The 12375-nt window shown below is 38.4% G+C and overlaps 2 protein-coding genes across 3 annotated transcripts; one reads left to right on the top strand and one right to left on the bottom strand.

Moving 5' to 3' along the window:
- The first annotated feature begins 2256 nt into the window (after window positions 1–2256).
- LOC120479127 (uncharacterized) lies at window positions 2257–4899 on the top strand. Its single transcript, XM_039671407.2, has 2 exons — window positions 2257–2731; window positions 3810–4899. Exons 1-2 carry the CDS (start codon window positions 2659–2661, stop codon window positions 4580–4582), a joined length of 846 nt encoding a protein of 281 aa, XP_039527341.2. The 5' UTR covers window positions 2257–2658; the 3' UTR covers window positions 4583–4899.
- A 96-nt stretch (window positions 4900–4995) lies between these two features.
- LOC120479128 (stonustoxin subunit alpha) lies at window positions 4996–11806 on the bottom strand. 2 transcript variants are annotated; one of them, XM_089130754.1, is made up of 4 exons: window positions 11686–11806; window positions 6150–6331; window positions 5933–5968; window positions 4996–5841 (listed from the first exon to the last, which is right to left on the bottom strand). In XM_089130754.1, the coding sequence occupies exons 3-4, from the start codon at window positions 5964–5966 to the stop codon at window positions 5318–5320; spliced, it is 558 nt and encodes a 185-aa protein (XP_088986880.1). In that variant the 5' UTR covers window positions 5967–5968; window positions 6150–6331; window positions 11686–11806; the 3' UTR covers window positions 4996–5317. The 2 variants fall into 2 exon arrangements, with proteins under 2 accessions (XP_088986880.1, XP_088986879.1); XM_089130753.1 differs by having other exon boundaries at window positions 11458–11789.
- Between the last annotated feature and the right edge of the window lie 569 nt (window positions 11807–12375).

Genomic DNA, 12375 nt, shown 5'->3' with positions numbered 1-12375 from the left:
CAATTGAGTTCTATTAAATGTTTTTTATTCCAATTTTTTTAATGATTTAATAGAAATATATTATAAAAAATGGTGGTAATCAAATAAAAGTTTAGCAAACGTTTTAATCCTTTTACTTTTTGGCAAATTGCTGCAAAACAGATTTAGTCAATTAAAACATGGACAAACAATATATATTCCTTAAAGAATGTGTAAATACATTTTATTGTTAGTGTTTAAACAGCACTTCCTCTTTAAAAAAGGGGAGGAGACCGCATGAAACTCTGAGTTTACTGAAGAAAACCTGCTCCCGACCAGGTTAGGTTCACAGAGTAAGTTACCATGGTAACTGACTCTGAGTATAAGTTACCTCTCTTTCAGAAACGGGCTTGACTTACTCTGCTTTCTCGGGTTTGATATACCCACCTTTCTGAAACGGAAAACCCAGAGTTTCCCTCATTTCAGGGTTAACATACTCAGAGTTTTCACTTAACCTCCTTTCTGAAACAGGCCCCAGGAATAAACCCCACGCACCGATATGATATGGCTTATCACAGTTGATGGGCCTGGAGATGATTGACAGCTCTTCTCCTCTTGAATGAAAGATGGCGGTGTTTCCTTGAGAGAAAAGTCTCACACACTTCATCCCACATCTCTCTCTCTCTCTTGCCAACAAGTTTGACCAAGTTTATTTATTTGATATAATAATACAAAATCCACAGCATGTTTGTCAAATAATGTTTTTTGCGTAAACGTCGTGGCCCCATAAAACACTTAAAATGTGCTTAAAACAATATTATCTAATACTTACAACTTAAGTTGTTGTTATTCTTGAGGCTCTTCAAGTACTTTGGTTAAAGTCCTGTAAAACTATTCACCTCCTCTAAAACAGCAGCTGGACAACAGTGTGACTGTGAAGTTATAATATTTTTTTCTAAAAAGGGTGAAATTGATTTTGTTAAATAATAAATAATCATTAAGCATTTTTTTTTTCAAAAACGAATGTGATTAGACACGTTTAAAACTCGTATTGTGGTTTAACCAGCAGGAGGGCAGTGCTGTTGCATTTGGAGGAGACAGTAGTGTCTCAGTAAAGCTATACTCAACATTGAACTCACTTGAGGAAACAAAATCTACTCTGTTTTTCTGAATTAATAAATTAATTATCTCAGAATTACAAGATCATTTTTCATGGAACAAGTTTTCTCTCTGTTTTGAAAAATTATCTTGTAATTCTGAGATAATTAATTCAGAAAAACAGAGTAGATGTTTTCTTCTTCAGGTGAATGCAATACGGTCCCGTACGATCGGCTGTTTTTAGAGACAAATTTATATTATAAAGCTCAATTTAAGGAAAATTGCGTTGTTGCTCGTTGTCAAAGTTACTGTGACTGTAAACAAGTGTAGTTTATGTTTTAATAACGTTTAGCACACGAATATCCAGAAACTTCGAATAGCCTGTGAATATATTGGCTTTTTCACTGAACTCTGTGAGTTAAGCACTGACTGCATTTCTTTTATTTCTTTTTTTAATTGAATTTTTGTACAAAACAAATATAACAAGACATCAACCACCCCCAAAAATAAATAAATTAAATAAAAATAAAAACTCTTTTTTTATATATAAATTTTTTTTTATATAAAACAGGACCATACCATAATAATGCAAATTTGTGTAATAAAATAAAATAAATAGCAACAACAGATAATGTTTAACATGTATAAAATAACATTTACAAACGATGGAGAGAATGACAAAAATAAGGTTTAAAGTCCAGAAAGTTACAATGTTCCTTGTAATAAAATAAACAAAATTTTCCAAAGCGTCCAGATATGTGGTCCAGACTTGGTAAATCTGGCCTGTTTTCCCATGTAATAAGGCACTCAGGGGAATCAACTCAAAAATGATCTTGTACCATCCTTTAAGCCGGGAAGGAGATTTATCACTGATCCAGTTAAATATTTTAATTATATTATATAAATAAAATAGTTTTCCTGGCAGCAAAGGAAAGAATATTATACAATTTTTTATTAGCAGACGAAGTAATGCATCTCTTCGGTATACCCAACAAAAGTGCGATCTAGTTGGAAAATAAAGATCCTTTCCATCTCCCCTAGTACCAGAGACCAATATCTTTGCAGTCTGCTACATGACCACAGACCATGTGTTAAAGTACCTATTTCAATTTTACATTTGACTGCATTTCTTTATTTATGACAAACACGCGCCATCATCAGCGGAGGACTCTTATTCTGCTGAGCGGAACCGGAACCTGATGACAATATACTTTGATCTTCGGATCTAGGAAAGCCCATAGACAGACGCATGGCTCTGGTGGTAAAAGGGAAAGCCCGCCCCGTGTAGAAATCGACCTCTTTGATCTATGATCCCTCCCCATCCACACACACACACACAAGTGGAGAAAGGAATTCGATTGGTTTCCTCCCCCATCAGCACACACACACACACACACACACACACAAAGTAGAACTTACGTACTCAAGCCCCGACAGTGTCCGTTCATAAAGAAGAAGTGCCCATTCATCAGAGCTTCAGTTCCTCGATATAAGCACATATCAGATCCTCCTGACCATCACACACACACACACACACACACACACACACACACACACTGGAGAAGAGCGAGTCCATGAGCAACAGCTGAATCTCCTGCTGAGATGACGGAGTTTATTAAAGAGGAGCGTGAAGAAGACATGAGTGAAGGAGAAGATACTGAGGAGGAACAGACAGGTTAGCGATCTTTCTTCAGTAGCGATGATCATAGTGTCTGGAACTGCGAGTGTGTGTGTGTGTGTGTGTGCACTATAACGATAGTCGCGCATTATATCGCGATCTAAAACGAGATCCGTCTTCATGATCTGTGAGTTCAGCTGACGATCTGGAAATCTGTGTTTCTACACGTTTAACTAATATTTACCAAAACACAAATCCCGCATTAAAAAAAAAAACACGTGTTTTGATTGGGCATGATTTATGAACACTTTAACAATCGCATTGGATCAGTTTCCTTGTTTCTCACTGCTTTGCCCTGCCGTACATTTCCCGAATGACCTATGAACTCATGAAATGGTTTAACAGTAGAGAGAGTGAGGAGTCACGTGCCGATTTGGGCGGGGTCTGGGCCGGTCGGCCATTTTGGGAGGATACACTATCGGTTGCCAGGGGCAACGCCTTCAGAACTACACAGAGGCGCGACTAAATATGCCAGAAATAGCGAGAGAGAGAGACAGCACAGCGCAGTATTTGTTTACATTTTAGCGATACACGGCAGTGTCTTTGTAAGATATGGAGAAGGAAGAGAAATTAAAGTGGTTTTATAACAAAGCTAGACAGCTTTATTTAGAAAAACTGCTTGTGGATAAACTGACAGCACCAACAGTTTCTCTAAATAACGCTGCTTAGCATTGTATAGTCTCTCCCGATAGAGACCCTTTCCTTTTGCTTCATTTATTCCCAAGAAACCACGCCTTATCGCAAAAATGCAAACAAATATCAAGCTGCACTCCTTCTCTGTCGCTATTTCTCTCAGTCTCACGGTCGAAGTAACCATGACAACGGATAGCGTGTCCTCCCAAAATGGCGGATCCCTCCCACAATGCACCGCGGAGTTATACGCGTGACGTCACCTCCTCATTCTCAATATTTGAAAATATACAGAATAATGTGTTGTGTGAATATATTATAATGTATTGATAATCCTTAAGGAATTGCCACTTTTGACAATATTATTTTTTTTTTACTATGAAATTTTATATTTAATTTAATGTATTTTTGAAAAAGGGAATTTAATTGAATTTTTTCCTTTCAGATCTGATGAAAGTGGAAGAGGAAAGTGACGAACTGAGTGAAGAGGAAAGTGAAGAGGAAGAAACTCAGAATATCACAAGAAGAAAAAAATCTTCTGGTTTAAAGACTAAAAAGAACGATCCTCGGAAAAGACCTCAAAGATCTAAAGCTAAAAGGCCATCATGCACCTGCCTTCAGTGTGGAAAGAGTTTCACATGCAAAGGAAGCCTTAAGGATCACATAAGGATTCACACTGGAGAAAGACCTTTCACATGCAGTTACTGCGGAGTAGGGTTTAAACAAAGCGGAAGTCTCACAGAACACATCCGAATCCACACTGGAGAGAAGCCTTACTCATGCAGTCAATGTGGGAAGAGTTACGCGCAGAAAGGAGCCCTTGGGAAACACATGCAAACTCACGCTGAAGAGAAGCCTTTTACATGCCCGCAGTGTGGGAAAGGTTTTACACAGAAACCAAGCTTTAACCTTCACTTAAGAAAACACTCCGGTGTGAAGCCTTTCATCTGTTCTCAGTGTGGAAAAGCCTTTAGTCAGTCGTCGTTACTGAAAGCCCACGAGGTCGTTCACAGTGAAGTGAAGCCGTTTCACTGCGCTTCATGTGACAAGAGTTTCAGCCAAATGTCTACCCTTCAAAGACATTTAAAATCATTCTTGCATAATAAATACAGGTCCCTAGAAAAGTTCATGATCCCAGCTGGTTTTCCCTCAGGAGCAAATGTGTCCCAACAGAGCAATATAACAGGGTCGTCTACCAAAACACATTACCTGCAGTGAAAAAGGCAGTCAGGAGACATGAATGTATTAGTTCAGAATATAAACAAATAATTGAAACATGCCTGGAGTTGTGAAGGGATGCCTTTTTTTTATGTTCAGCATTAAAAACACTTTTAAATGAATAAAATGATGATATGGTGCCATTCAAAAACTCTTAGTCTGTAAATTATTTCTACAGCTTAATAGTTTAATGTCTTCAATTAAACAGTTGTTAATTGAGGAAACGGAGATCTATAATTAGAGATGGATGAGCAAAAGACGGAGTTGTAACAGAGTCCTTCAACAGGATCACGTGTTTAAGTTCGTGGGTCTCGGTCAGGTGTAGCGCCCCCCAGTGGCCGCATCGAAGCATCTTGCTGGTGTGTGTGTGTGTCAGGACTCCTCAGGTTTGATCAATAAGAGTACCACAGTGCTTTGATGTATCAGTTTCATTCATTTTTTATTTGATTGAAAGAATAACTGGGAAAATAGTACAAATATAAAAGTGCTTAAACCTCTAAAATACACCAGGATTAAAATATGTTTAACAAATCCCAATTCTACATAAATGATGAATGACTGATGTACCTCAACTATTAAGCTAAATGAAGCTTCATCAACAAACCACAGATACACACACTGATGTGTTATTAATGTAATGAAGAGAAAATAAAAGACTTTATAATGTCTCACTGATACTGACTTATCATGTGGCCCAAAGCATTATGGGTAGAATCTCTCTGTAGTCTGTTCTCATCAACACAGTTTCACTGACGATCCAAGAAAAACATAAAAGCCGGGATAGAGCGGCTGTGTGAACGTGGTGTGGACGGTGTGTATGAGGCTGGCGGTGTCTCTGCTGACGCTGTAGAAGGACAGAGTTCCTGCGCCGTGATCCACATACACCCCTACTCTACGGCTGGGCACGGCCCGCAGTTTGGTCTCTCTGTTGTCGTGTATGAAGGAGTAACCGGAGGGAGTGCAGTCCAGACTCCAGGACTGATCATTAAAGCCGAAGCCACAGCGATCCCCCCATCCCTTCCTGCCGATGCTCTTATACGACACCGATATGGACACGCCGCCGCGCCACTCGATCTCCCAGTAGGAGCGCTGGCCACACACACTCTCGCTACACAACACCTGCTCGTACGAGTCGAACCGGTCCGGATGGTCGGGGTACGACTGGAGCTCGCTGAAGTTGCCGGAGATCAGTGTGTTCCCCTCAGACAGCTGGAGGTGTTTGTTCACCGTGTTCAGATCCAGAGTGAGCGGATGGGCGTCTGATGGGCAGAAAACACAATCAGGAGTTATGAATCTGATCTTCATGTTCACTACAGTTTCTCTCAGCTTCTACTCGGAGAGTTTTCTTACATTGAAGGAAGTCGCTCCTGGTCTTGGGAGCCATGTCTGTGGAAGTCAACAGATATTGAGAGTGTGATCATCGTGTCAAGAGAAAGCCATTACTAACAGATGCAGGAATCCTCCAACACAGAAGATCTTTAGAGATGTGTCTGCTGTTTACATCAGTAGAGGGATTAGGTAAGGGACAAGCTCCTGATCTGAGAAACAGTGTGTGTATGACTCTTACCTGCAGACGGTGTGGCGTCACTGGCTTCACTCTCACTGTAGCGGATCAAGGACTGCTTTCCAGACTCCAATCCAGTCCGAGTAAAGTCTTCATCGGCTCCTCAGCTCCTCCGGCTGGTTCTCCACTCCTGCACTTCAGGACAGAGCGGTGTGTGTGTCTGTCACAGTAACTGAAATTTAAAACTGTTAAAAGAAAAGATTCAATAAACTATTGCATAGATAGATACTGTATAATACACTATGCATCCATATGTATTTCCTTTGTGCTTTGAACTTTTCAATGCGTAACGTAGTTTAAATAGAGCTGCGCGCTGTTCATTCAGCGCTCGCGATGCGCATAAGTGCCGTGTGCCGCACTCTAATGCAGTCTTTCTTTTAATCATATCATTAATACTTTTGCGCAATGAAAGATTATTAATAGTATTTTTAGTTCTGTTCTGTCCTATCATATGTTGTTGCCTCATTAAACAGCTGTGCTATAGCTACATTTGTGCTATATATTAGAGCCAGACCGATACATCGGCCGGCCGATATTAGGCATTTTCTAAAATATCGGTATCGGCAGTTATAATGGCCGATAAATGAATATTTCAAAAATAAAATAAAAACAGACGAAACACACTTCGAACATGTCATGAGTGTTTGAGTTGTATAGTTTGTCCAGCAGAGGGCGCTCTACACCGTTCCTGTCGGCAACGCGCCACATAGTCTCGCGTAGCCAGACCTTCAGACTGACGGCTGAAGGTCTGGAATTCATAGCAGCTTTCTTTGGCCAAGGCCCGCCCATAAGGCCGTTTGACCGACATGTCAAACAACCAATTACAGTTCGTTTCATTCAGCGTCACGTTTCGGGGCGTGGAAATGTCCCCACAACATCAGACCGGCGTGCGACAAGTCAGTCACTCAGCAGCAGTCACCGGAGGCGCTCGTTAACAACGGTCCGCGTTATTAAATTCACCCACGAACTCGCGCTCATGTCCATCTTATGCCCGCTTTGTCACACGGCCAGTTCAACCTCGTATAAATCAGGTTATGTGTGTAAATCACGTGCTCACGAGCGCTCACTCAGACACACTGTCCCCGGCGCTGCTCGTGCGTCACAGTTATGTTCATAAAGCGCTCCCCGTTCACAGTAACCGGCTCGTCTCATTCAAAACAGCCAGCTGTAACGTTAGCTGTCAGCGAGCCGCCGCACATTGAATACTCGCAGTCAAACGTTTGACTCTGCAGTATCTTATGCACCTTATAATCCAGTGTGCGCCCTATGAATACTGAATCTCGGCCAGCTGCGATGTCAGCGTCTGTTGTTTCATGTTTGCCCACAAACGCGGCTGATATCCCCTTCGCAATTAAGCACTTCACTTGATCTTCCATAATAGATGGAGGGGACATACAACTACGTTTAGCTGATCTTGATTAATGCTCATTGTCACTCATAAACACAACAGTTTTTCTTCTGCAATCACACTTCTGCGCTTTGTTTCCCGGCGGACCGAAAATAAACGCGACACTGACGCCCCCCGGAAATCCGATAAAATTCAACCAATCAGATGACGACTTCGACATTCCTGAAGTGTTTCCAGTTAAGTGTACCATATGCATCAGACGTTTAGCCAACGTTCCGTGGGCGTGACGTCTGAGGCTGAGACTACGCGCCACACATCCCGCAACCTGCTGATCCAGCCACAGAGAACCAGTTATGCATTATCATATTATTTTAGTTAAAACTCATAATTAACTACAAGTAACTAATGTTAGGGAAATCTGTTAATATTTTGTTGCGCGTTTCTGAAATAAAAAATGTATAAATAAAAATATCGGCCGATATATCGGATTTTAAAACCAAGAAATATTTGTATCGGCCTTCAAAATCCTTTATCGGTCGGGCTCTACTATATATATTTTGTTAATTTTATAGTAGACTATAAAATAATTGATCTTTTTGATTTTTATCTTGTTTTTCATGAATGTATTTTACAACAATACAAAGAGCAATGTGTAACGTGTTACCAGATTTGTCTCTTATTTGTTCCCCACTCATTTTTTTCCAATGTTCTGATTTTATAAAATTCTGAAATTTAAAATTAGTTACCCACTAATCTAGTTTATAATATAATTTTTGTTCTTTATAATGAAGTTGTCTGTATTAAGTAGATTGTGTTTAACACACAAAAGAGTGATTATCAGTTCAACACACAGTTATAGAAATTCTACTTGATTTTTTTTTTAAAACTGCGTTGGTAACGGATCGTTCTCTGTCTTTTTTTATTATTATTATTAGCTAACGCTACTGTAAGACTGGTGCCAGGATGAGAAAGGTGATGTGTCCCTTAACAGCCTCATCCAGACTACCTCCTGTGTGTAAAATCAGGAGCTCCTGAATACACAACCAAAATCAAATTGCAAATGATTATTGACCTAAAAATGTCAAAATTGAAAATACTGTGGAAACAAAGACACCTACATCTTGGATGCCCTTGAGGTAAGATAAAACATATCAAACATTAATTTCAAAGTGAACTATCCCTTTAAGAGGTGCTTATTTGCACACAACACAAGACTTTATGGCGCTTCATTATGTGATGACCTTTAATCTCATATAACTGACTGTTTATTAGAGCTTACAAGGTTTTTTTCTGTTTAGTGGTTTCAGAGTTAGTTGTTTATGTCATTTTTTATTATATTTTCTTTGATGCCAGGGGTTTAAGAGAAAAGGTTAAGCGTAAGGCTTTGGTTTAGTTTTTTACTAAGCGTTTTAATAATGACTCTCTGCAGATCTCGGATCATCTTTCTAAACTTGAAAAGTCGAGGGTTAAACTAAATTCTGTTTCTAAAATGAATATTACTGGATCTATTACAGATCATTTTGACATTTCTAGCTTTTGCTATAATTAATACTCTAATTTATACACTTCTAAATTCAGTGAGCATTATAGGACATCTTTTTGTAAACATTTTAAGAATGTAAAAACAATTACTGAAGAGGACCAAAAGTGATGTGATTATTTCCCAATAACTATTATGGAGATTAAGCTAATAACTGTAATAAATCAGCCGGTAACGATGAGCAGTTTTCTGAGATTCCCACAACTATGAACAAGGGATAATCATTTGCTTATCGATGACTGGAGACCCTTACTCTGTTGAATAATGAATGACTATAAATATTTGCTCATGTCTTTGCCCAAAGCTTCAAATTACTATTCCATTATTGATGAAAATCAATCTGGGTTTATGAGACAAATGTTTAACCCTAAAACCGTATTCTGGACAAATGTGGGCACAATAGTTTTGATTTATTTTTTAAAAATACTTCCCTTGATCTGAGCGGTACAAGACTTGGCTACTTTTCCTTAGTTTGCCTCCTAAATAATTTTAAAAAAACTTTTTAAAAACAAAAAAAACTTCTTAATCTTGTATTTGGGTCAAAAATGGGCACCCATAGAAATGAATGGGAAAAACTGTAAAAAAATGAGACACCAGGTGACAGCAAAGTCACTTCATCTTCAGGTTTTAGCTCTAAGAACTTATTGGGATGACATTTTAATGTAGTAAAAAAATAAAAAACATAAAATAAGCATAATTTACATAGAAAATATGGTACTTTTTGAAGCAAATAAATTCAAAAATAGCCCCAAAATAAAAAAAACCACCATAAATGGATAGACAAAACTTATATAACATTTATAATAAATAAAAATTAGGATCCCACCTGAGTCCTCTGTGCCCACGTGTCCACAATTACAGGATTAAAGGCTATAAAGTGAATACAGTTTGAGGGTTAATAATTTCTGACCTTATAAAAGATGATAGCGTTATACCTTTGATTCTGTTGAACATCCTTTTATGTGTTGCTGTTTATTCCCGTAATGCCAGGAAAACTCTTTATGCAGGTGGAGACAGTTCTGAGAAATGACATAATAACAGCAGGCATCTGATCTGGAAAGAGGAGTTAGGCAAGGTTGCCAGTTTCTGTCTCTCGTGTCGCTGAGAGGATAGTTGTGGATGGCTTTCTCTTTTGTTGGGTTACGCAGGGTGTGTATCTGCTGCTGTTTGCTCGGGCGTTTCTCCTCATGCACAGCTCTACTCTATAATCTAAACTCTATTCATGATACGTCTGTGGTGAAGTTTGTTTTCAACCAAATAATAAGGCTGTACGTTCCCTGTAGTGTCAAATATTAATCAAGGTTTATTGGAACTATTAATTACAGTAAGGCCTGTTACCTAATAAATACATTATTACAAATAATGTCAAAGAAATTTCACTTAAGAGTTTTACCCAACCAAGTCTAATAAAGACGGATGTGAATTTGTTTTTTTGCAACCGTACGTCATATTTCTTGGCACTGACGATAATATACAAACAGGTTATGGTGGAAAGTCTACATTTATTAATGACAAACTGGAATGCAACTTTCTATTGTTATATGAATATTTGTATTTATTTATTTTTAAATATGAAATTAGTCTGGAAAATGAAATGTGATTATATTTAAGTTCCACATTCATTGGCGTAAGTTTAGCACACCTCTTTTTTCTGTGAAAAAATTATAATTATTATTATTATTATTAATTAAGATTTTGTGAAATATCAACGCATTTTATTGCTTGTTTGGTCTATTATTTTCTATCCTTAACCCTAGCAACTGTTTCTTTGTTATTATTTGTTTCCAGATCTGTAATTGTTGTTCAATCAAAACACACACACAGCTATGAACATCCGTTGTTTACACGGCGTAGCACGCACGCACGCACACACACACACACACACACACACACACAAAGATATGAACATCCGCGTGATGACGTAAATGACTGGTGTCACACACACACACACACACACACAGCTATGAACATCCGCGTGATGACGTAAATGACTCTCTCTCTCACACACACACACACACACACACACACACACACACACACACACACACACACATTTAACAAAGTTTTGTTAGATGTGTTAAATGCGAAAACAAAAGCCAACATTGACAGAAACAGCTGAACTGTCTACTTTATGTGTTGTTATCCCCCCCCCCCCATCATATGGATGGTCATGCGTCATCAGATCTGAGATGAACCGCAATTAAAAGTTATTTAATAAAAAACTTAAAGCGATTAAATCATATCGACGATCTCCTTTGCTCCCTTACAAAGTGAAAGTAAACCGAAAACACTGCTTTCATAACTCCTCATAACTCAGATTGCTTCATGATCATCTGTGGAGATCTCGGCTGGACAACAGATTATAGATTTAACTGTTCAACCTTTGTCTCCTAATATTAATATTCATAGTTTCTAGTACTCACCGACTGCGTGTCTGTTGAAGATAATCGGGTGACTGAATCAGCGCAGCAGTTTTGAGTTAAAGGTGTGTTGTAATAGCTATCTTCATTAGTGATGTCCGGACCAAATCGTTCTTTTGAACCGGTTGATTCGTTTTAATGAACCGGTCGAACCAGTTCACCAAATCGGACTGAATCGTTCAAAACAGTTCGCGTCTTGAGTCACATCCACATTTTTCTAAAGTTACTCACTTTCAGCATTCCTGACAGTCCCTCCGACAAGTAATAATACACCAATATCCCCGAGTATCTTACTCTAGTAATAACTCAACAGTTCACTGAACTGAGAGAAGCGATGAGCACGAGCAGCTGATACTGCGCATGCGCGGACTACCGCAAGTACAGAGATTCTCCAGTTATGTTTTGACTTTCCATAAATATATTTTTTTTATAAAATGTATGCTCTGAAATGCAGTAGCATAAAATAATGGCGACAGTTTAATAAAATATCACCTTCAAATAAAAAATGAGTGTCGTTCTCTGTGGCAAGCCGTTTTAGCGTTTATTCATTTCCAGGATATAAATTATTGATATCAACGATTGGTTTTGAATGGCAGCCTTTGGTTACATTTCACTAGTAAAAATACAATTGTTGGAATCAAGAATTCAATTCTTGGTACATTTTATATTGTATATTTTCTGTTGTAATTCACCGGCTCGAGGACTGCAGATGGAAACTAGCTTAAGCTAAATCTGGTGTAAAGCATCTTTAATTAATGTTTTTTTGCACATTTTTCTTGTTGAAATAAATAATATAACAGAACTGATGGCCATATCATTAGCTTTACAATAGCAGTGTGATATGGCTCACAATCAGCTCTGCAAAGTCCAGAGAGTGGAACATCTTAAGGCAAGAGATATACCATAAAACCATAAAACTCT

Source organism: Pimephales promelas, chromosome 5 (genome assembly GCF_988280905.1).
Source record: "Pimephales promelas chromosome 5, fPimPro1.hap1.1, whole genome shotgun sequence".
In the NCBI taxonomy this organism is placed as follows: Eukaryota; Metazoa; Chordata; class Actinopteri; order Cypriniformes; family Leuciscidae; genus Pimephales; species Pimephales promelas.
This window is presented reverse-complemented; position numbering and strand designations above follow the sequence as displayed.